The sequence below is a fragment of the Eubalaena glacialis genome, chromosome 1 (genome assembly GCF_028564815.1).
Source record: "Eubalaena glacialis isolate mEubGla1 chromosome 1, mEubGla1.1.hap2.+ XY, whole genome shotgun sequence".
In the NCBI taxonomy this organism is placed as follows: Eukaryota; Metazoa; Chordata; class Mammalia; order Artiodactyla; family Balaenidae; genus Eubalaena; species Eubalaena glacialis.
In genome coordinates, this window is record NC_083716.1 from 94,262,107 (window position 1) to 94,287,800 (window position 25,694).

Here is a 25,694-nt window from a genome sequence, read left to right on the forward strand (position 1 = left end):
TCTGTTGTTTCACATTCAAAGGATGTGAAAAAATCAGCAGTCTTCTCTCTCAATTTCCCTCTCTTTCTTCTTCCCTCTTTGCCTTCCTCTCTCCTTCTCTTTTTTTGTCTTCAGAACTTGTAGAACATATCTCGGAAAAAATAGTAAGGAAAGAAATAGTTCAGAATCAAAGATGTCTTGTTAAAGAAAAAGCAAAAATAAAGATCCATATACCTCAGTCCTCAGAGAAGCAGGAAATTCTTACAGCCTCAGGCAAATTGTGCCCTCTGAGAAGCCTGGATTCTGGGAGAGAGCAGTCTTGTGAAAGACCTGAAACAAAGGCTTTTCAAGTCCTCTGGAATTGCTCAGAGACTGGGACAGTACCCTGGCAAAGTTATTAGAGTTTATTTCTCAGAGTTATTTGCTCAAAAGGGTCACCTGAGGATAACTGACCACTTGTCCTGAAGTTATCATCTATTTTTAAGAGACTAATTAGAAAGAAGTTAGTAATTATTGCTGTGTGAAGCTTTTACATCTAAGAATTATAGGATCTTAAAAAAGTTTTTTTGATAAAATGGTTAAGGAGGGAGGTTTAAAATATTTGTTCACAATATGTAAAGGAACGTTTGCTTGTGGCATTTAAAATGCATCATGTAATATGTAGTACTTTTTCCTCCTTTGGGCTTACTTTAGAAATACTAACATGTTAGCTAGGTATACCTATTTTCAAAGTGATTAACAATTAGCTTCTAATTTAAATATTTGTAACATTATTGATTAATGCCATTTAACTCTTATTTTAATTTACTGCTTGGAGCTTCTTTAGATACCAATGATGTTTAAAAATCTCTTTTAAATATAGGTAACTAAATTTCCTAAGTAATTAAAATAATGATTTACAGTGAGGAAAATTTTTATATTAATATTGAAGCAGAATATTAAGAAACTCTGTAACAGTTATCAGGGAGGAAAAAGTTTTTCTCCACCCTTCTAGGTTCTTCTGGCTGTCTAAGAATTAAATTGACATGAGACAGATTAGCAGGAGAAAATCACACAAAAGTTTAGTAACATGTCTACATGGGAGAGACCCAGGAAAACAGAATCGTGGCCAAAATGGCCAAAGCCCTCACCTTAAATACTGTCTTCAGTTAAAGGCAACAGAGGATGTTGTGGGTAATGGTTTGGGACTTCAAAGGGGAGGAAGGCAATTCATATGGAGGTAGGAAAGGAACTGTTTTGTAAAGGAGCATTTGCTGGACCAGCGGAGACAAGGGACAGAGTGGATCAGATCTCTGGGCCCAGCGCTCTTTCCTGGCGGGTATCTCTGACGATAACTATTCAGCTCTAATATGTGAATTCTTTAGGCAGCTAAGTGGAAGTAAAAAGAAAGACTTCCTTAGTCTTCTGTTTCTTAAAAATAATCAGCCTAACTTAATCCTAATGCCAAAGAGACACATTTTGGGACAGCAAATTTTTCTCCCCCAGACAGTGAACTGTTGCAAACTTTTATAGTCAAGGCAAGGACAAAGTTTGTCTTGGGAGAGTGGTGGTTTTCTGCATAACATGTGATTTCTTGTGTTTGTGCCAAGGGTGTTTCTTTTTTGTCTTTTTCTTTTTTGTAGGCGGCAACAATAGGCACATGTTAAATATTGATGAGTTTGACCTCCTGGGAGTTAAAGTATATGCACCCTTTTTGAATATAAATGCTATTTGGTTTATATGGTAATAGCACAGAAATTTAGAGATTAGCATTTTAATGAAGTCTAATCTCAGTATTTTCTGATCCCCCCCCCACCTCGCCATTTTGTCAAAAAAAAAGTTTAAAAAATGAAATTTTGAGATGACCGCTGATGTTCTCTCATGGAGATGCAAGGTCTTCATGAACATAAAAGCAGCACTGTGTGTAGTAACCTTTCCTAAACCATATGTCAAGCACATTAACGGTGTTTAAGATGATCAGTTATTGAAGAAAAGACCAATCCATTCGACCAGTATTTATTAAAGAGCCATGCTTCTGCAGGCAGGTTGGAGGGGGTAGTGTATGTGGCCTTGAGATTACCGCACCTCTAAACTGGAATGTGGCTTTCCTTTTTCCCCTTTAAATTTTTTCTTTTTTTGTTCAGCGTGGATCTTCCTGCTGCCAAGCCCTTCAGCAGGGACCAGGCATTGGATTCCGGTGGCGGATACTGAGGTCCTCAGACCCAGGGGCGCTCCTGGCGCTTCAGCGGTGGGGGGCGGGGCCGAAGGGCCGGGGGCGGGAGGGGGCGGTGCTGAAAGCGGACAGGGGCGGGGCCTAGGGGCCGGTAGGGGCGGGGCCTTGTGCGTTCCGCGCGGCCATTGGCGGCGCTGCGTGAGCGCGTTCGGTCCCGCGCGGGCGGGCGCAGCCGCGGCGCGTTCTGCGAAGCGCGGCAGGTGCGCGGCCGGCCTCCCTCTTCTCAGCAGCTCGCTCGTCGCCCGAATCCTCGGGATCCCAGCGCGGCCGGGTCGAGGAGCTGGCATGGCCTGAGCGCCCGCGGCGACGGCGGCGGCGGCAGCAGCATGGGGAACCAGGACGCGAAGCCGAAGAGGAGTGCGGGCGATGCACCGCACGGAGGCGGCGGCGGCGGCAGCGGCAGCGAGGACGCCGCCGGGCCCCGCGAGGCCGAGGGCACAAAGAAGGCGGGCGGGGGCAAGAAGGCGCCGGGCCGGCACGGCAAGGGGGGCGGCGGTGGGGAGCCGGGCAGGAAGAAGAGCCGGTCGGATCCCAGGGCCTCGGTCTTTTCCAACCTGCGCATCCGGAAGACCCTGTCCAAGGGCAGAGGTGCTGGCGGCTCCCGTGAGGATGTGCTGGACCCCCAGGCCCTGCAAGCCGGCGAGCTGGACAGCGCCCACTCCCTGGTCACCAAAACCCCGGACCTCAGCCTCTCGGCCGACGAGACGGGCCTGTCCGATACGGAGTGTGCCGACCCTTCCGAGGTGACGCGGCCCCGGGGTCCTGGCTCCGCCGGGGTCGGGGGCCCGGCGGTGGCCGAGGATTCGGAGACTGCGGCGGGGGTGCAGGATGGACAAAGGACCAGCTCGGGCTCAGACACAGACCTCTACAGCTTTCACTCGGCCGCGGAGCAGGAGGACTTGCTCTCGGACATCCAGCAGGCGATCCGCCTCCAGCAGATGCAGCAGCAGCAGCAGTCCCCGAGCCCCGAGTCGCCCCCGGCGTCGCCCCCCTCCGCCGCCCCCCCGCCCGGGGCCCTGCCGGGCCTGGACCGACCCCTGCCGGGCCCAGGCGCCGAGGCGGCGCCGTCCGCGCGCCCCGACCAGCCCCCGGCTGCAGACCAGCCCGCGGCCGCCGCCTTGCCGTCTCCCGGGTCGGCTCCCGGCGAGCGAGGGGCCGCGGACACGGACGAGGAAGGCGAGGAGGACGCTTTCGAGGACGCGCCTCGAGGCTCTCCGGGGGCGGAGTGCGGCCCGGCGGCTGCAGAGGCCCCGCGCAGGCCGGGGGCGACGCGCGAGGAGGGCTCGCCGAGGCCCAGCGTCCCCGCGGCCGCCTCCCCGCCCTGCAGCCCGGCGCTCAGCCCGCGCTGCTCCCGGGCCCGCCCGCTCCTGGCGCCCTGCTACGTCAGGACCACCACCCGGCAGCTCAGCTCGCCCGGGCCCTCCCCGGCCCCGTCCCCCAGCCACAGCCCCCGGGTCCAGAGACGGCCGGAGTCCTCCCTGGACCGGGGGTCCGGAGCCGCCGCGGCCCCCGCCGCCGCCGCCGCCCCGGCCAGGAAGCCCCGCGCGGGCCGCAGCCGCTCGGCCGACTGGACCGCGGAGCTGGGCCGCGCGCCCGGGGCGGGGGTCTCGGCGCACCTGGCGCAGCGCGGGGCGGGCGGTCTTCAGGACGTGTTCGCAGGTGAGCGCCGGGCTCGGGGCCCAGGGCGCCTGCCCCTCGGAGACGTTTCCGTTTGCACACAGGGTCTTAAAGGGAGCAGCTTAGGTGCCTCTGTCCTAAGGCATCTGGAGCAAGGGCCGCTCTGTCCACTTCTCCAGAATATCCCGGGTCACGCCAGGCAGATCGGCTCCTTTTTGGCACCGTTTGCAAAGCCATCATTCTCTTTTCTTCCTCCTCCCACAGCATTAAAAATAACGAGATTGTTCACGGTCCTCTGACACATCATCTATTCTAGGACTGCTCTGATGTACATGCCCATGTGCACGCATGTGACACGTAGTTTCTCAGCGATCGGCGTGGACGCCGTAGTGAACTTAGGTGGTCACTCCTGGTTGCTGACGCAACCAAATCTGATGCATGCTTTCAGGAAATTAATGCGTAGTGATCTAGAATATTAGGCATCATTTACATGTGGTTTCATGGCCCAGCCTGGAGACAGTGATGGTCAGCAGGCCAAAAGCACCCGGGATGCTACTACTGGTACCTTTCCAGCGTCCGTATGGACTTGGCAAAGCCGGCTGAAGGGTCGGCTCACGGGGGAAAATGTGGAGCAGTGTGATGAGTTTATCCTTGCGTAGGTCCCACGCCATTCCTTAAGTGCCCGCTGGTAGAGTGTCAGCTTGTTTCATGTTTACTAACTTCTCTTAATTTTTAAATGAAATAATTGAGTGTAAGAATTTAAGGAGCAGGGGAAAATGAGAATTTATGCAAGTCCCGGTAGGTAGTGATAAGTATTTGAATGATTAAAAATTTCAAATGTAATTTGAAAAGCTTAAAATCTTAGGTTCTGTGGCTTTAATAAATAGGTTTTCTATGAAACAGTAGATGATGTTTCTCCAGAGCATGGATGCTTGTTAGTTAGCTAAATGCTGTTCATGTTTGGTACTTACTTGTATTGGCCACATTTTAAATTTCATCCATGGGCTATCTTTTATTTTACGTTTATAGATTCTTACACTTCAGAGTAGCTCTTTGATTCATTTTACATGCTTGCTGTCCCTCTTTTACTTCTCCCTTCCCGATATCGTGTAGGTTAAGTTAAAGGAATGTTTATAGTCTAATATCTGTTAGATAAATTGTAAATAAAACAAAACAAAACAAAAAAGAAACATAACGTCCAGAAGACTGATTTTGAAGGAAGAGGATCGGAAAGTTCTTTAGTTACCTTTTGTGAATTTAATGTTGTTGAGAAATTCAGTATTTCCTCCTTATCTAGGTAACACTCATTTTATATATTATTTTTCTAGAAATGAAAATATCACCAAAATTAAGATGATCATTCATTAATATTAATGGTTGTTCTTCTTTAGAATTTCAAATATATTCATTTCCTTCATTTAACAAATATATATATCTATGTATACCGGGCAGCCATGTTATGCCAGGCAGTGTGTTAGATGCTAGGTGATATAAAGATCATTAAATCATGTCTCTGCCTTTCCAAGGCTCACTGACAAGTGCACATAGAGATGTAGTACTCTGGGTGCATCAAGTGTGCAGTGACTTACCTCCTGGCAAGGGATGAGGAGAAAGGAATTCATAGGAGGATTGGTCAGAGTCCTGAAGATTGTAGGACCCTAAATAGGTTGAAGTTTTGTTTCCATTAAGGAAAAAAAAAAAAGGGTATTCTTGGAGCTAGCATTTTATTTAAATTTGCTAAGTATTTCCAAACTTGAAATTTGGGACTCTTACAGGATTCCTGTTCAAGAGGTACCTGGGTTTTTTTGTTGACTTCTCCAAGCAGGATTTTTTACTGTGCAGAGTTAGTTGCTTTAATATGGGCATCACCCACTTTATTTATTTATTTATATATATATTTTTATTGAAGTACAGTTGATTTTCAATGTTATGTTCATTTCTGCTGTACAGCAATGTGACTCAGTTATACACATATATACATTCTTTTTTTTAAATATTCTTTTCCATTATGGTTTATCACAGGATATTGAATAGAGGTCCCTGTGCTATACAGTAGGACCTTGTTATTTATCCATTTTATTTGTAATAGCTTACATCTGCTAACCCCAACCTCCAACTCCATCCCTCCCCCAACACCCTTCCCCATGGCAACCAGAGAACCATGTTCTCTATGTCTGTGAGTCTTTCTGTTTTGTAGATAAGTTCATTTGTGTCATATTTTGGATTCCACACATAAGTGATACATATGAGGCATCCCCTACTTTACATGTGATGCTTGGATATAGTTGGTCAGTGACCAGTGGATATTTGTGTAGCAGTTTCTATATATTTATCTCACTCACTCACTTTCTAAAAAAAAAAAAAAAAAAGGTAGGTTTAACTGAATCTTGTAACTGGTGGGCAAATGGAGGTAAACAAAGAGATGAAAGTTTTCCAAGGTCACACTGTGATTCATTCAGAGGCTGAGCCAAAAATAGGAGCTGAGTCTACTGATTTGAGTCTGACTGTTCTTGCTTATTCCTCATTTTTGGATGTTCAACACTGTAATACTTCATATGGAGTAAAAACTTTAAAAAATATTATAGAATTTAAGGCCTTCTTTTATGAGATTTCCCAGTTTCTGTTATTAATAAGGTGAATTCCTTTCATTGTTGAACGTGTGGCCTTCTTGGGCTGGATGCAGGGTGACTGTTGGTCAGAGTGAAGCAGGTTTTCTCCAGGCATCTCTCATGGAAGCTTTCCTGCGGTGGTCGAGTGAATCCAGGATGACGCAGGCCTCTGTTCCTCAGCTGTTGTCTGTTTTCTTGTCATTTGGCTTTACATTTGGTTCTTTACCATCCTCTCCTATTTTATGGGTGTCTTGGAAATTACTAGAGCCCTGGGGAGCCCTAGCATTGTCCTCAGGGAAGTTGTTTTCTGGCCTTAATTTGCATGTCTTTGGATCAATTAATTGCCAGCTGCCTTTGAAGCAGGTGATAGTTATATCTCTAAGCTTCCATGGACAGCTTTTATTTTTAAACCATAGAATGAGGGTTGTCAGCTCTGCAGGAAGGAACAGATGTTTTTTGCTTTTTACTGCCTTCCAAATGTAGGGAGAAAATTCGAGTGAAAAGAGATCTCCATGGCACATGTTTGTGTTTCTTTGGCAGATATAATAACATTTAGCAATAATGGGGACCAAGACTTTATCTTGTTTTAGCTGTTAAGGAGCTGACGATGTTTTAGGCCACTGCACTGAAATTTCACAGTTCATTTTCTTGAAAAATCATCTTTTTCAGTGTTTAGTGCAAAAATTGCTAAGAAATTTAAGAGATTTCTTTGCACATGCTTTCCTTACAGCAGAAGCTTGTGAATAGAATTTTGCAGTTAATTAAAGTGTAGACATGTGAAATGTTAAATTTGTGATGCTGAATCACTTTTGATAGAAATCTTTCCAAAGTCAATTATGCGCTTATCCGTCTTTTTCTTAAACACATGGCCTAAATGGTTCATCTGTTTTAACTGGCTTAATGTCATCTTTAGACCCATCATGGCTGCATCCCGTGAAAACACTGCTGTTGCCCTCAACTGCTGTTGAAGTGTAATAGGCTGGTGACTCCAGTTGGCTGTTGCTGAGGTTTTGTATCCGTGTGGTTTTCTTGACTTTTTCCTTCTCGTCAGCTATTGATTCTTAGAGCTGTCTTTGGTCTCTTCTCCACCCCCACCCCCATTACTTCTAATTTGATTTTTGTGATCAATTTGTTATTGGTTCATGAATCCTGTGATTATGATGTTAGCTATATTTATTGCACTTCTACTAAATGCCAGGCCCTGTGTTGGTGCATTACATAATTATCTCAAATCCTTACGATAGTCTTGAGGTATAACTATTTATCCTCGTTTTCCCAGGGAGCGAACCAGGGTCAGGCAGGTGAAGTAACTTGCCTCAGGGCATTAAGCAGCCAATGGCCCATCTAGGATCTGTACTTAGAAAACCAAATCTGTTGTTAATGTGAATAAAATAAAACGAAGTGTGTCAGTGAGCTTTTGGAGCACTAGCTAGTCAATAAAGGGCTTGGGCTTTAAAATTTCGATGGCGTGACTCTCATTTTGGCTTTTCTGAAGGTTATCTTGATTTTTATATCAAAATAGAAGAAGACCCACTGTAGGAGTACAGACTTTCTCATGCTGCTTGTGAAGTTGTTAGACTGTGAACTTTTTAGAGCCTGGAGCAGTCTTATATCCAGCAGTAGCATCTGACAGAGTGTAGACGTCCAGTTATTGACCAATAAATGAGTGAGGGTCAGAAATCACCCCTGTTGTGTGTAATGCATCAGTGTTACTATGACAGGAAAGGGAATTCCAAGAATGCCGTCTTTTCCCCTATATCTTGCGTTACTGGGCTTCATGTATTTGAATCAGATTTGGCAGCATAAGCTGGGACTGGGAGCACTGTTCTCAAATCATTTTAGTTTTGTCTAAAACATTCTTTCTCATGCTTCCTGTAAGGCTGTGGTTTGGATTGAAGTCATTTACCCCACTGGCCTGGCTTTTCATGCATTTAGGCATTTGGATACAAGCCATGTGTACATGAACTTGAGCAGGTGCATTTAGAGCAGTGTTTCCTTCTGATTCCATTAAAAAGGTGCTGAGCACACACCTTGGGTGATGCAACAGTGGTTCCTCTAACTACTGGTATTCCAGGTATATCTGCATCCTAGCTGGCTGTTCAGTTAGGTGACTCTTAAGTAATTTTTTCTCATATGTATGAAGGTGGAGGAATCATTTCAAATTAATAATACTATGATTAAATAGTGTATGTAAAGCCCCTACAACTCTGCCTGGTACATAGAAGGCACACAGTTGGTGCTATTTACTCATCTGTCCTGGTTTATTGCCTTAATGGACTACATCGTTCAAAGTGGTCCAAACCAAATTTGTCACATCAAAACAAAACAACTCTGAAATTGTGTATAAACACTGGGAAGGATGTAATCCGATGCTAGTTGAAAATTAATATTTCTAGTCAGTAGGGTTTTTTTGGGCAAATTGTTTATACATCAGTTTTTTTCTTTCTTGCATTTTCTATGATTGTAAGCCTTTTTGGCACTTTATCAGAAATTGTAGTTTTCTTGGGGGTTTGGATAAGGAAAGCATATGATGGAGGATGGGTGTGTGATTAGGGGGAGGTGGTGGTGTTTAAAGGCGGGGTGGGGTAGAGGAGGCACAGTATTTACCCGCCTGGCTTTGCAGCTTCACCTCCCATGGTTTCCTTCAGAAACTCTCTACTTTAGTCAAGTTAATCTGCTTACTGTTCTATGGACATGCATTTCATTCCCCTGACTTTGTGCCTTTGTCTAACGGTTTTCACTCTCCTGTAACACAATTTGTCTCTCTTGACTTAGCATCTGAAAAGGCTGATTGAATTCCCATTTCCTCTTTTGTATCTTTCCCAGCTGGACCTGACTGGTGGTCATCTCTGCATCTCTGTGCTTACTGTCTATATCATATCATGTATACTTCTTGGATTTGGGGATTCTTTAGGTCTTCCTTCTCACTTCCTTCTGCTTTTCCTTTCTCCTTGCCTGCTCACCCGATTCTGTCCATTCATCACCCACTCCTGTCTATCCTCCGCGAGTACCTACTCCGCGCCCGCTGTGGGCCAGTCAGTAAGGTGGACACTGAGCACGCTGAGGCCTTTATGAAACTTGTTCACCATTTTCTTCAAACAGGGGAGTTGATTATCTATTGTAACTAAAACTAGTTGAATTTACGTTGGAAGGTTACTAACATTTTTGGGTGGTGGAAATTAATTATTTTCATTGAGGTATGGTTGAATCAGTGGTGAAGGTAGAATGATACTTTGGTAGAATTTGTGTTGAGAGAACATCTATTCCGATTTTTGTGGATTGATTTTAACATAGCAGTGATAATGCAGTAACTCTAAGCTTCCAAATATAAATGTTGTTGGTAATGAAAGAAGAGGAAAATTTCATTATTCCCTTCATTCCTGCTTTTGCATTATAAGTAACAACCTGATGTTAATGAAATTTAGAATTAAGGGACCATTAGGAAGAAACAAATATGTACTGCCTTGTGACTTGATAGTTATTGGTTATGATTTTAGTGATTGAAAACTTTCTGAGGCTTTTTAAATATTAAATATATAAATACATGGAAAATAAAACTTCTAGTCAATTTGAGGTGGTAGTTAGTAAATCGAGGTATTGTAACATCAGAATGATAAGAACAAAAGATAACAGTTATTGGATGCTTAGAAGAGGATGCTGACCATGCCAGAGAAGTGTTGTCCTTTGATACCTGCTCCACTGTGGGAGAGAGAGAGGGAAACCTTTGTATCTTCGTCCCCTTCAAGGATGTACCTGGAGGCGTTGATTGGGTGGGAAAATTACTGCCATTCCTCTGTGCACCATATCTTGGACCCACTGGAGCCTTTATTATCTGTTATGCCAGAGCTGCAATGGGCCAAAAATAGTCCTTTTTATTTTCAGGGAGAATAGAATAATTTCTTGAGAAAATTAAGCCTTGTTGTGTTTTAAAATTATGCTTAAAAATGCTTAAACCCTACTCCTTCTTGTTTCTTTTTATTTTAAAAATTTTTATTATTAGTAGTATTTTTTTTGGCCATGCTGCACAGCTTGCGGGATGTTAGTTTCCTGACTAGGGATGGAACGTGGGCCCACAGCAGTGAAAGCCCCGTGTTGTGACCACTGGACCACCAGGAAATTCCCTGGGTCTCTTTTTATACGTCAGGCAGAAGGGTCCTTTGTGGTATTGGGTTGGCCAAAATGTTCATTCGGTTTTTTCCATAAGCTGGCTCTGGTAGCACTTAGTTGTCTCTAACTTCATTCGAAACAATTTTGTTAGATTGTATGTGACAGCTGTCGTATCAGCGTGCATTTAAAAAAAGAGTTATCAAAATTGGTGAATTTTTGTCTAGCCATCTTATTATTGAAAATGAAAGAAAAAACATTTTTGGCATATTATGCTTTGTTATTTCAAGAAAGGTAAAAATGCAATGGAGACACAAAAAAAGATTTGTGCAGTGTGTGGAGAAGGTGCTGTGACTGATGGAACGCGTTGAAAGTGGTTTGCAAAGTTTCGTGCTGGAGATTTCTCACTGGATGACGCTCCACGGTTGGGTAGACCAGTTGAAGTTGATAGTGATCAAATCGAGACATTAATTGAAAACAATCAATGTTATACCATGCGGGAGATAGCTGACATCCTCAAAATATCCAAATCGAGTGTTAAAAATCATTTGCACCAGCTTGGTTATCTTAATCACTTTGATGTTTGGGTTCCACAGAAGTTAAGTGGGAAAAATCCTTCACGACCGTATTTCCGCATGTGATTCTCTATTTAAACGTAATGAAAACGTTCTGTTTTTAAAATAAATTGTGATGGGCAATGAAAAGTGGATGCTGTACAACAATGTGGAATGGAGGAGATCGTGGGGCAAGCGAAATGAACCACCACCAACCACACCAAAGGCCAGTCTTCATCCAAAGAAGGTGATGTTGTGTATATGGTGGGATTGGAAGGGAGTCCTTTATTATGAGCTACTTCTGAACGCCGAACGATTAATTCCAACAAGTACTGCTCCCAATTAGACCAACTGAAAGCAGCGCTCGATGAAAAGCTTCTGGAATTTGAACAGAAAACGCGTAATCTTCCATCAGGATAACGCAAGACCGCATGTTTCTTTGATGACCAGGCAAACACTGTTACAGTCTGGCTGGGAAGTTCTGATTCATCTGCTGTATTCACGAGACACTGCACCTTCAGATTTCCATTTATTTCTTTAACAAGAATTTTTTACAAAATTCTCTTAATGGAAAAAAATTCAATTCCCTGGAAGACTGTAAAAGGCACCTGGAACGGTTCTTTGCTCAAAAAGATAAAATGTTTCGGGAAGGTGGAATTATGAAGTTGCCAGAAAAATGGCAGAAGGTAGTGGAACAAAAAGGTGAATACATCGTTCAATAAAGTTCTTGGTGAAAATGAAAAATGTGTCTTTTATTTTTACTTAAAAACCGAAGGCACGTTTTGGCCAGCACATGTGTGGAGAAGAATTCTGTGTCATTTAAATTGTGGCTTTATACACACAGAGCAGCACTGCAGCAGGAGTGCAGGCTGAAAAGTCTTTCCATCGGCCTCCCTTTTTAAGTATCCTACTGGTTTCCTGTAAAACGGGGCGATAATTTCTTACCTCCTCTTAGTGCCCTGGTTTCCCAGGTTGCAAAAGTGAGTGTAATCCTGGTGGGAAGCTGCTTCCTCCAAGTCTTATCCATCCCCGCAATTCTATAGGAGTGATGGTTCCAGGAGTTATCCTTTTCTCCAGATAATGATACTTTGCATATTTAGAACTTTACTGTTAGAGTGGAAAAAAATCCCTATGTAGGAGGATCCACTTTTACTGTGGAGTAAAGATGCTCTGGGCATCGGTACTAGCTGGTGGTAAGACCTTGTTGGTTTTGATCAGTTGTTAATTGATGCTAAAGGGGATTTGGGTTGGTTGGAAAGCTGTTATCTGATGTGCACTTGGGACCTTGTGTTTTTGTACACCAGGGTAGTGACTGCGGGTATGGTGGGTGGTGGACCTGTTTTATGGAATCTACAGAAGGGAAGGCTGTGTTGTTCAATGTTAACGACCCAAGGATTTAGAGTGTATGGAGTCTAAATACACTCCAAATTCTAATAGTGACACCACATCCATTGAGGAAATCCTTAGATTAATTATCTAAGGACAGTAAGAGTCTCCGATTCTTGAATGGGCTATAGGCTTTGCGTGTTTCCTTTTAGTTTAAACTTCTCAGTAAAAGTAGTAGTACTAATTCTTATAAATTATTTCAGTATACTTTAATATATTGGTTTTGTCCTCAATTTTCCATACTATTTTATACGCTTACTTAAATAACTTTTATGAGTGCATGGTATTTCATTTAGAAGTTTGCGTTGACATGAAATTTTCTGAAGAGACTAGACAGATAAAAGGTTTTGAGAGCTTTTAGGTATTTTACTTTTTTAAAAAAAAGTTTTATTGGCCTTAAAGTAGTGCAGCTTGTTCAAGCTCATTAAGAAGCAAATGGGCTAGAAAGGAACTATTTCAGGATTCCAAATAAATGCATTTGAATACTCTGTGGAAAGTTTTGGAAGCCATGAGTCTCTTCATTATTAACATACAAGTCTTATCTTTGAAAAGAGTAATAAAAACAATGGGGTCACAGTAGAGATGGTTTTTGCAAACATATACTTGTAGATAATTTCCCCCACCCAGCACGTTTCAAAGCTATAGACCAGCACTTGCTGCTTGGAGAGGTGAGGGATGTGGTTTCTCCTTGGGAGGTGTTACATTTTGCAGCTACCCAGGATGTTCAGCAATTATTTATCATTGTCCTTGCTGTGCTATTTTGGTTAAACGGCTTTGAGGGTGTAAAATGTTTGGATAGTATCCTGGCAGTTTACTTCAGGATATAGGGCTTGATGTGTCTTTATTTTGTTCTTGGAAAAATTAAAAATGTGTTAACTCCGTTGGATCCAATATATTGTTGGTGGGCGAATAAGGCTGAATAAGAACTGCAGTGATTTAGGTGGAGAGACATTTGTCTCTGGGCTGAAAATGTGATGTAAGTGAAGGGGTGATTCTGGAAGCCTTTTATCTCTGACTTGGATGATTTCTCTAAGGAGCCTCACTTGACTCTAAATTCACAGATCATTTTCACTACCATCTGCTTCGGGATAATAAAAGCTGAGCATGTAGCCTCTGGCTTCATTACCGCCTAGATCCAGTGGACGGCTGTCTGCACCTCTGGCCCCCTCCCTTCTGCATGAGGCTCGTCCTACTGAGCTGTCACAGGTCTAGGAGGGTCACTGTGTCTAATAGGTCACTGTACCTACTCTCTTCCCTCCCTCTAAATACCTGCCTCTTGGGATTCCCAACCGAGGCTTGGCTGTCCAGCCTTGCCACACTCGGTTTTTTCACCCTTCTCATACTTGAACTTGACCTCAATTAGTCCTTCCATTTTCTCTATTCTTAAATTTCTCTTTGATAAGTCTTCTAATTTCTATTTCCATTGCCTCTACATTTCCTAGAACAGATTATCCAACATTGAGATCCTAAATGTTCTCCCTGTCCTCAGTCTGGCTCTTTTCCAGTAATTCTCTACAAGGCAAGAGAGTCCACTATTTAAAATACAAATTTGAACTGGCCAGTCTCAGAGTAGAAACATTTCAGTGGTTCCCTCTTGCTCTGAGACTAAAGTTCATATACACTACACATATATATAAAAATACAACCTATGTATAAATGATTACATATTATATATATACTTAAATTTTTTTTAAAATTTTATTTATTTATTTAACCATTTTTTAATCGAACTATAGTTGATTTACAATGTTGTGTTAGTTTCAGGTGTACAGCAAAGTGATTCAGTCATATATATGTTTTCTTTTTCAGATTCTTTTCCATTATAGTTTATTATAAGATACTGAATATAGTTCCCTGTGCTATACAGTAGGTCTTTGTTTATCTATTTTATATATCATAGTATGCATCTGTTAATCTCAAACTCCTAATTTACACCTCCCCCTGCTATCGCCTTTGGTAACCATAAGTTTGTTTTCTACGTCTGTGAGTCTATTTCTGTTTTGGAAATAAGTTCATTTGTATCATTTTTTTTAGATTCCACATATAAGTGTTATTGTATGATATTTGTCTTTCTCTGTACTTTACTTAGTATAATCTCTAGATCCATTCCTGTTGCTGCAAATGGCATTATTTCATTCTTTTTAATGGTTGAGTAACACTCCATTGTGTATATGTACCACGTCTTCTTTATCCATTCATCTGTCAGTGGACACTTAGGTTGCTTCCATGTCTTGGCTGTTGTAAATAGTGCTGCTATGAACATTGGGGTGCATGTATCCTTTCGAACCACGGTTTTCTTGGGATGTATGCCCAGGAGTGGGATTGCTGGATCATATGGTAGTTGTATTTTTAGTTTTTTGAGGAACCTCCACAGTGGTTTTCCACAGTGGCTGCAAAATTTACATTCCCACTACCAGTGGAGGAGGGTTCCCTTTCCTCCACACCCTCTTAAATACACACTTTTATATATTATTATTTACTGTGCTGCAGTTTTTCTCCCCTTGCTTAGTCTCTGTCCCTCCCCTGTCTTGAATGTTCCGAGTCATTTTTCAGGTAGCCCGTGCTCTCCCTAGTAGTACTAGGTCTTACTGACACTCTCTCCCTGGTCTTGAGGATGGAAGTGCACGTTTATTGGTACCCTGAGGGCATCGTTAGTCCATGCAGAACTCTTCACTTTGTCCTTGGATTTATTTTCTGTATTTTCATTTCCTATTCTGACCTCCCTCATGGATGCAGGGAACTGCTTTTATGTGTTTGATTGATATCCTTAAAATTGTATGTATTTTTGTAAAGTGTGTAGTATTTCTGTGTGTATTTAATTTTCTGTTATACAAACAGTCTGAATTGTAGACTTCATTCTTTTGCTTTTTTTTTTTTTTAAACTCAGGAGCCTTTGGGAAAAAAATGTACAGATTTTTCCTGGTGAATGTTTATCAGGTGGGTTGTTTCTTACTGCTTTTTTCTGTTACAAAGAGTGAGAGTTCCTCTGGGTCGTCCAGCCCCAGGGGCACTGTTCATATCTGTTGTATGTGAGTCTCGACCCTGGAGGTGTGTATTGTGGCCATGGATGGTCCTTACCTTTGATTTCCGCATCCGCCAGGGTGGACGTCTAGATGCCACCACAGACAGCACTGTGATTAGTATTCCCACACGGGTCCTGTGTGAGAACTTCTCTGGAATGTCTATTCAGGAGTGAGATTGCTAGGTCAAAAAAATGAAAATTTACTTAATTTGTCTGGGTACTGCCAGTTTAGTTTTTAAAATGTTTCTCCCAGTTTATACTCGCTAGCACAGCAAATCAGCATTTATCTAATTTTTGAATTTTTACTAATCCAATGAGAAAGTGGTATGTCATTGTTTTACTTTTTACTTTGTATTTATCTGATGGCTAATGCCTTTGAGAAAAACTTTGTGTGTTTTTAGCTGTTTGGGTTTACCCTTCTGTGAATTGCCTGTTCATATCTTTGTACCTTTTCTATAGGGTTTCCTGATTTTTCTTGTTTGGTCACAGAGGTTCTCTGTGTATTCCAGATGCGACTCTATTACCAGTGTTGAGGATGTGATGGAGCATTGCTAAACCCCCTTCTGGTCTTCTTTCCTTACATTATAGGCTCTTGTAAAAGTGATGTTTCTCGGAGTCCCTTGTGGGTTGTGTTTAAGATGTGGTTTAGGTTGGATGAATTCGTGCCATGTCTGGAAGACCTCAACAAGGCCCAGGATTGACCTCTGCTGTTTGCTCTTTCAAGCCAAGCAGAGGCCTGGTGTCCGGGTACCAGTTCCCACAGGCCCTGGTGTGGCCCTGGCAGGCACAGCCCAGTTCTGGGCTGGCAGCAGGGGTGACCCAGCTGGGAGGCCTCCTGACCTGGGAGCCAAGTGTGCTCTTGGGACCCAGGCCTTAGATCAGAGAAGAGTGGCCACTGCTTTGGTGGCCTGGTTCTCAGTCATGGCTCGGTGAGTGGTCTCTACTTTTTCTTCAGCCCTTCCAAGACTCTGTAAGACAAGGAATACCCTGCCGTGAGTCTCTTGCTATTTAAACTATTTGGAGTGGACTCAGTTCTATGTAATTGTTGAAATTTTGACATATAGAATCAATTTTTAAAAAATAAATTTATTTATTTTATTTATTTATTTTTGGCTGCGTTGGGTCTTCGTTGCTATGCGCGGGGTTTTCATTGTCGTGGAGTCTCTTGTTGCGGAGCATGGGCTTTAGGTGCGTGGGCTTCCGTAGTTGTGGCACACAGGCTGTAGAGCGCAGGCTCAGTAGTTGTGGCGCACACAGGCTTAGTTGCTCCGTGGCATGTGGGATCTTCCCGGGCCAGGGATCGAACCCGTGTCTCCTGCATGGGCAGGTGGATTCTTAACCACTGCGCCACCAGGGAAGCCCTAGAATCAATTTTTGATATTATAAATATCTTCCCCTAGCATTTCATCCCTCTTTAAAATTTGTTGTGTCCTTTGTTGAACAGAAGTACTTAATCTTGACATAATCAGATCTATTTTTCATCTATGGTTTGTGCTATTTTCTTCTCATTTAAGAAATCCTTTCTTAGGCCGATGTCACCAATATTCTCTCCTCCCCAGCCTTCTATAGTGTTATCGATTCACCATCTACATTTAAACATCTTCTCTGTCCAGAGTCCTCTTGAGCATGTGGTGTGACACACATGGCAAAGCAAAGTTTTCAACATCGTCTACTAAACAGTTTTTACTCATGGATGTTTAATGCCGTCTTTATATCATTCCCATACTCTGTCTGAGGGTCTGTTCTCTTCCTTTCATGGGTGTTTTTCTGTCTTCAGTGGGTACCAAACAGCTCTCATAAATGTGCTTTGCAGTATGTCTCATTACCTGGAGAAGAAGTGTCCCCTTTTTCACAGTTTGAACATTATCAGGACTTAGCCGTTGATGGGCTTATAGTTTTCTATATAAATTTAAATTAAGTGGTTGAAGTTTTTAAAAAGTCCTGATGGTGTTCAATTTATTGAATTTGTAGATTATATTGAGGACTATTGTCATTTTAATAATGTCATCCAAGACTGTGGAAGACCTCTTCATTTATTCAGATCATCTTTTATGTCCTTTTAATAGAATTTTGGACTTTTTTAATGGGGGTTTGTGTTTTCTTTGCTGAGCTAATTTCTGGGTGCTTCATATGTTTCATTGCTAATGGGAACGGTATTTTACTTTTGAATTGTTTCTAGTTATTGTTGGGGTAAAGAAATGTTTTCATTGTCTTTCAGTTGTAAGTATTATGGGATCTCCCTTATGAATATTTTTTAAACCTAAAGGTTAGTTAGTCATATCTGTGGTTTATAGGTACGATTCTAACACTAACTCTGATGTGTGGGTTTTTTCCCCACATCACCAAGCAGTTCTCTGGGACACCAGCTGGGTGTCCTATAATTCAACTCAATTCTGACAACACTGCTTACCTGGAGATTGTGTCAGGTCCCTCAGACTAAGGGCTCAGTCCTACAAGGCTGCCCACTCTTCAGATGCCAGTCACAGGTCCAGGTTGTCACCTGGGCTTCTGACTGAGCAGCTTATAGGTTCCAGCAGCCCCCTCCTTGGGTTTAATTAATTCTCTACAGCAGCTTATAGAACTCAGAGAAGCATTTCACTCTCCAGATTACCAGTTTATTATAAAAGGATATAACTCAGGAAGAGTCAGATGGAAGAGATGCACAGGGCAAGGTATGGGGAAAGGGCACGGAGCACCTGGGTGCCACTCTCCCTGAATCTCCACCTGTTCGCTGACCCAGAAGTTCTCTGAACCCTGTCCCCTTTGGTTTTTATGGAGGCTTCTTTACACAGGCTTGATTGATTAAATTATTGGCCATTGGTGATTGAATCAGTCTCCAGCTCTGCTCCCCTTTCCTCCCTGAAGGTCAGAGGTGGGACTGAAGGTTCCAACTCTAATGACAGGGTTGGTTCCCCTGACAACCAGCCCCCATCCTTAGGTGCTTCCAGAAGTCACTGCATTAACGTAAACTCAGTGTAGTTGAAAGGGGCTTGTTATGAATATCAAGACACCTTTTTTTTTGCTCCAATCATTCAGGAAAGTCCAAGGGTTTTATTTTTTTTTGTTGTTCTATTTTTTTTTTTTTTTGAGCTAGAAGACATTTTCTATTTTTTATTAACTTTAATTTTCATGACTAAAAGCAGTTTCCTGTCTTGCCCCTTCTGATCCTTTGATTACTCCCTTTTCAACAGAGGCAACCATTCACAACTTGTGTAGCTGTTTTCTTTGGCATTTGCCTAATTATTTCTAAAATATCTCCATTTTAGATTTCCAACTCCCCATCACGATAGAAGGGGTTTTAGTTTTCTCACATCTACCTCTCATTACTTCCTGTGCCCCCAATTCCATAACAGAGATCACAGATTTTTATAAAATAAAAAGTTAATATTTAGATTCTTAGGACTATGCAAATAGTAGTCACTGCAAAGTCATATCGTGTACTATGTTCAAACGTCCTTTCTTATATCATGCTTTCTATTTCCTGGAGTTAACAATTATTATTATTTTTTTCATTTTCCTGCTTTTCTAGGAGAATTTTTCAGGTGCTTAAACATTTTTGACTTAAATCTCTCTTTAATATTCCCTATAAACTCTAAGAGATAAATTTATTTTTTCCCCTGGAGGCTGCCTTTCCAGAGGACTCAGGACCCCTGCTCCAATCTACATTGGTTGTTCTCTAATCTTGCTGATCACCTATCATTCCTGGACTTCCTTTCAGATCCTCTGTTTCCCCTGGACCCCTGTAAGTTTCTCTTTTTTGGTTTTCTCCCTGTTTGCTGAAGTATATCCTCTAGGACCTTAACTAGAGAAGGTGAATACACTGTGTTGAGCCCTTTTATATCTAAAAATGTCTTTATTTCACCTTCATAACTACTGGAAATTTGGATGTCTAATTATAGGCTAGAAATCATTCTAAGCTCAGATAGTTCTAAAGTAAATTTTATTGATGTATAGTTTATATACAACAACATGCACCATTTTCAGTGTACAGTTTAATAAATTTGGCAAATGTATAAACCCATACATAATCTTCCACCTCAATCAGAAAACAGAATATTTCTGTCACCTCCAAAAGTTCCCTCAAGCTCCTTGGCTGTCAGTCTTCCCTACTTTACCCCACCACTGGCAACCAATGATGTTGACTTTTTTCACTCATCATATTTTTGAGGAAATGCCAAGGGTTTTAGAAGCTCTGTGCCAGAAATTGGACAAAGACCAAATACATATTTCTTATTATAAATCAAAATATCGCAATAGTCTTATGGGATTTTAAAGGCAGTCCTTTTATCTTTGTTTACAGCAAAATAATTGAAACAATCATAGAACATAGTGTACATTGTGTGTATTGTTTTGAAATTACTGTGACTCTTTTTGTGCTTACATATTATCAGTCTTTGTGAATCTGTGCTCTTTTGGGGAGGGTATAATCCTAAAACCCAGAAATATCATTAATATTCTAATTTAGTAGGTTGTGTTTCACACTCAACATTAATAAAAATCTCTAATTAAAAAAAAAATGCTTCAAAAACATCATTTAAACCACTGTATATTTTATCCAAACAGAAAACCCCACATTCCTTGGTTTCCACTACCTGCTTCTCCTGGTTTGCCTCCTTCGTTTTGGGCTGGCTTTTGTTACCTTCTCCTGGTCCTCTTCTTCCACCGGACCTTGCTAAGTACATGCTGCTTCCCCTGGGCTTCATGCTTAGTCCATGTGAACATTCATCCTCGGGAACCCTTTCCCTGAATGTGGATGACTGCACGGTTCAGGTCTCTCTGTGAATTTCAGACGCAGATTTCCTGTTGCCTTGAAAAAATCTTGACATGGCTGTGGGAGGAGGTCCACGCTGAGCTTCTCTGTCCTCCAAAGCCATCCTGCTCCCTTGTTCATTGCCTGCCTGGTGGGTGGTAACAGCATCTGCGCAGCCCTCTACCCAGTCTCCTCAGCTAGAAGTCTGGGAGGTGTAAAGTTAGCAAGTTCCTCATATTTCCTCCTCAGACCCTCCAGTCACTAACCCCTGTTAAAATATACCTCCAAAATTAAAAAAAAACAACTCATCCCCTTCTTTCCAGGAGAGTTCTTAATGCTCTTCTCAGAATTATTCTATGGCTCTCCATTGATCAGGACAGATTTTAAGCCTGAGATTGATGTTGAAGAAGATCGAACGTGTCTGGGACAGAGGAGCTAGATTTGCTAACACTGTATGTGATTCACTCAGCAACAGGGAGGCGTCCCTCAAAGAGGGTCCAGCTTTGGAACCGCTGGTCTTGGGAGGGGCGATTTCACTATTTACTGGAGATGTTCAGAGGCTGGTTGAAGTTCTACTGATGTTACCACAACCCTGGAGAGGCTGAACTTGACCACTGACTTTCTTTCCAACTAGAAGAGTCAGTGATGTTTGACTTCAAAATCTCAGAGCAGCTGTGATGGTCTGTGTGTCTCGTTCCTTTTATTTGGGACTGCTTTAAATATGTAAAAAACTCTTCAGCCAGAGGTATTTTAAAGCTGCCATTTATTAGACTCACTTTTATGGATTTAACATAATAGACTGAAATTAATTTTTAAAACATTTTTCCTTTTGACATTTCTATAATTTTTTCCTTTGAAGTTTGATTTGTTTCACGATCTTTGAAGAAATTACCAGAGAAATCTGTAATCTAACATAGGTCCTGAAAAGGGGTTGGTTGTCACTGTCACATATGTCCCATGATATTACTTGGGTGATTTTATTAGATTCATTTGATTAAATTTCTCAGCTTGTTCTTGTCGTATTTCAATCCTTGATCAACTGAAGTTGCATAGTTTCTTTTTTCTCTTCCCCCCAAAAAAGCCTTGATGGATGCCAAAACTGAGCTTTAAATTTATATAAATTTGAGTAGACTGTGCAGTGACTGTCGTCAGAGCTCTCTACACCAAGCCACTTTTGAATGCTGTGTCTCTGTGTGATATTTCATTGTAGTTGATGCTGAGCATCAACTACATATTTTTTACTGCTATTCTCCATACTCTCAGTGTCAGGTAACCAAGATGCATCACACATGAGTCCCAGGTCACCACACAGAGCAGTCAACTTCTTCAAAACGGTTGTGAAGATGCATTACAGGCACTTACTGTTAAGGACTCAGATAGACCACCAGCAAATCTGTACCCAGTCTGTAGAATTTTATAAAGTTTAAAGTATCTTGTCTCCCTTCCTTCCCTGGAGTTCGGAGCCTGAGGACGGGCATCTTCCTGTGAGAGTGTCTGGACCAGCCCTGGCTGTGGGCTTGGTGGGCTCTGAGCCTGGGGTGCAGGGAGCTTGCGCCCGTGTGTGGAGCCCTTGGTGAGCTGTGGTGTCGTCTCTGGGGGTGGGCCCAGCTAGGTCCTTGCACCTCCTGTGACACATCCAGCCATTTGACCACATGCCGGCCTTCTTTCCTCGAGAAAGTTCTAGATGTTAATACTCCTGAGACCCCTTCACTCACTGTGAAACTTGTAGCCTTGTGGATCTGACACTAGACATGTTAATTTCCACTCGATTGTACTTGGCCGTGTCTCTATTTTCTTATTTATCCCGCAGAGGTCATCAGTATATGATGATCTGTACATAATATGTGATCTCTCTCTGCTCGCTCCATCATACACTTAAGCAATTATCATTAATGTCTAACTGTTGACTTGCTGGTCCACAACCTCATTTCCTCTTATTATTTCAACTGCTAGATAATATAGGATTTCAGGAGAAATTCAGTAGATATGTCTGAGCTATAAAGTCAGAAAAAAGTTTAACATAACGAGACTTCTGTTTAATTCTTATTTTGCATAAGATATGTGGCCTGTAGAAACAAAAACTTATGTTGATGACTTTCAGAATATAGCAATTACGTTGTTCATCCTTCAACCATTAAAGCCTATACAAAAGGAAAAAAAAATACCCATTATATGTTTCTAGGCTGTTAAAATATAAATTAAAAACAGATGATTATAAATTAGTGCTATTATGGGACATAGAATAACATAAAAACTCACACCTAGCCTTCCCCCGTGTATAACCTGGAATGTTACTCAAATATTTGGGCCTTGATTTCTTTTCAGGCAAAATTGGAGGATTGAGGCAAATAATCACTAAGGTTTCTTCTGGCTCCAAAATGCTGAAAATTAAGTGGTGGGTTGTCACTGAGTTATTTAATCCTAGTAATGACAAAAAATACAATAAAAACCGAAAAGTTACATGCATTATCCAGGCTAGGGGAAAAAAAGTCTCCTGCTGTCTCCACGTATTAAAAGTTTCTCTTCCTGTTTAGATACTTTATTTTCTCCAGTAGATGGAGAAGGGGCCAGAGGCTTTCTCTGCTCTGTGTTATCATGATTACTCTGTGTCTTTTCTGCAAGGGTGTCCTGCCTACATTGTCCTGTTTTATTGCTACTAAGGACAAGGAGCATGTTTTCCTCATGATGAAATTCTTGGGGGACCAGGACATTGTCTGGCAACTGATAGACTCCTAAGTGCTTGGTTGTATCTTGTCTTTGCTGCCAACAAACTCCGCCCCCTGCTGCCATTTCCACTGAGGATGTTTAGTTTAGAGAGCATGTTCTAAATAGAGTGCATGTAAAGTATTCCTTCTGGAGCTTTGGTCATTGTGACTAGCTCGTGAGCCCTTGCAGGGCACAGACCTCGTGGTCTCTGTCTTTTATATCTTAGCACAGAATGTTGGTCAGAAGCCTTTCCCAGAGTTGCTGGCCCACCCAGAAGTGGAAGACGCCTGGAATAAAAATTAGGAGGGCAGAGCATGCATCCAGTTCTGGCACTGCCACTTTCTGGTCTTAGGACATCAGGCAAATTCTAGAACCTTTTCGTTCTTCAGTTGGTTTCTTTGAAATCACGGGGATAAATCCTTGCTCTGCTTTTCAAAGCTGACAGTAGACATAGATGTGCCTTTTACATGGTATAGTTCCATCCAAGTAAAAGGTTTTCTGCTTTTTATAGTGTCACTGCTCACCCACCCGACAGAACTCCAGTGCAGAGACTGATGATTTTACTTCATTGCGCGAGAAGATTTGTTGTGATGGTAAATAGTCCTTTAGGACTGTCCCCTGGCTGTTGTTTCCACATTTATCTAGCCCTGTGATATTTGCTTAGCAATGCAAGAGGAGTATTTATAGCTACAGTCAGCTCTTTGTATCCACGCGTTCTCTGCATCCACCAATTCAACCAACTGCAGGTTGAAAATATTTTTTAAAAAAAAATTCCAGAATGTTCCAAAAAGCAAAACTTGAACTTGCTGGGCACCGGCAACTGTTTACATAGCATTTACATTGTATTTACAACTATTTACATGGCACGTGCATGGTGTTCGGTATTAATTAATATAGAGATGATTTAAAGGGAGAATGTGTGTAGGTTATATGCAAATACTAGGCCCTTTAATATAAGGGACTTGCGCATCTGCAGATTTTGGTACCGAGGGTGTCCTGGAACCAACCCCGCGGGGATACTGTAGTATGAGTGCAAAGCGGCTCCACGTGATGAAGTTTACTAAGTGTGTAAGGACATATGGGAGGAGGGAGAGGGGATTAGTTCAGAAATAATCAGAGCGTTTGTGGTTAGTAAGTTCCTTGACTGTCATTGGATGAATGTTATTTCATTCAGCAAGTCGGTTTTTGGCAAATTGATTTAGAGCTGCTTTGTATACAGTAAGAGCTCAGTAAATATCGTTGATTAAATAACAAATGAAAATACAAAGTAAAATGAAGTTTAAATAGCTGAGCCCTTAGAAAAGTTATGCTTATTCATATTCTAGGGCCAGTATTTTCATTTGTTGGTGTGGTCAACACATCCTGTCTAGAAACAGGTGCTGTGACCCAGGACAGAGTGAGGGGACCAGGAGTTGGGGGCACCCCAACTGTGTGTCACATGGGCTAGGAGGTGGGGTGGGGAGGGGGGTGCTGGAGGGACCCTGGAGCCTGTGTTTCCTGGTCACAGGAGCTGGTGTGTACAGTGAAGAAGGAAGGGTGGGTCCAGAAGCTTTAGGTCAGCCCGTTCTCCCCAGTTTAGGTACAAGGCCTCCGATGTCTGATGGGGCCAGTGTGTCCCAATTAAATCCCCAGCCATCAGTGCAAGAAGCAAAACAGAAGGTCGTGTCTCTGTCCGTTCCCCCCGCTCTGGTCAAATTACATCTGTTGGTCAGAAGGGGAGTTCAGTTCAGTCCAGCTGGTGTGCAGGTCGTAGAAAAAAACCAAAAACTTGTCATATTCCTACTGCAGCGATTTGACTCTTTAATAAATGAAGTCCTGTCTGCTATTTTTGCAGAATCAGGAGCGTACCTTGTTAAGCTGTGTAATCTTGAGTATTTCACATAATATTTTTGACATATTGTTCCATGTCATTAAACCTTTTTAATAACATGATTGAAGATATTAATTGTAAAATTTGGTCATACATAAAGCAGAGGTGTGATGAAGTCCCATGGGACCACCACCCACCTCCCATAATTATCAGCATTATTTACCCTGTAATAGCTTCATCACCTCCACCCCTCACCACCCTTTTTAAATGGACTAATTTGGACAAATTCCTGGCATCATGTCATGTGAATCTCAAATACTTAAGTCTGCATCTCAAAAATGTACTTTTTAATATGCCACAATGGCATCATTATATTGAAGGCACATAGAATTCATTGTTTAGGGCTAGTGTTAGGGTAGCCCTAACCCCAACAGACAACACTAGTCTGTTAACTAGACATTCACAGACGGTCTGAAACCCTGGGCGAGAATAAGTCCAGGCTGACATGGTGTGACCCATGCTCGGGCCTCTTTTCTCTCTTCCCGGAGGGACAGCATGGGAGCTTGTCGGGCAGTGCTGTGGACTTTACAGTCACCCCCCCACACACCCATCGAGGGGATTACCAGGTTTACCTGTCTCCTTGTGTTGACTCTGAATGACTTGTGGGTTTGTGGATGACAGCTTGATGTCTTCTTTGCAGATTTTTCAGTTGACCTTTTTATAATGGGTTTCCCATCTATTCATTAAGTGAACCATTAGGGATTGCAATTGTCTAATTTTGTCATTTCTTTGCATTTTTGGCTGGAATTTTCCTGTACTGAAAACTTTAATTACGAGGTATGATTATTAACCCAAAATCCAGTTCGTACTGGAAAGGCAGATTAAATGCTTTATTTATTTCCCATTAATTCTCTGTTATCAGTGGCGATTGGTGCACTAGCATTC

The 25,694-nt window shown here is 42.2% G+C and overlaps 1 protein-coding gene across 1 annotated transcript in view; it reads left to right on the forward strand.

Annotated features, from left to right (window-relative positions):
• The first annotated feature begins 2,382 nt into the window (after positions 1–2,382).
• Positions 2,383–25,694, forward strand: part of LOC133091320 (formin-2-like) — a 345,797-nt gene continuing 322,485 nt past the window's right edge. Inside the window, 1 exon segment of the mRNA XM_061190473.1 lies at positions 2,383–3,850. Within this exon segment, the coding sequence (XP_061046456.1) occupies positions 2,518–3,850 (1,333 nt within the window). The 5' untranslated portion in view covers positions 2,383–2,517.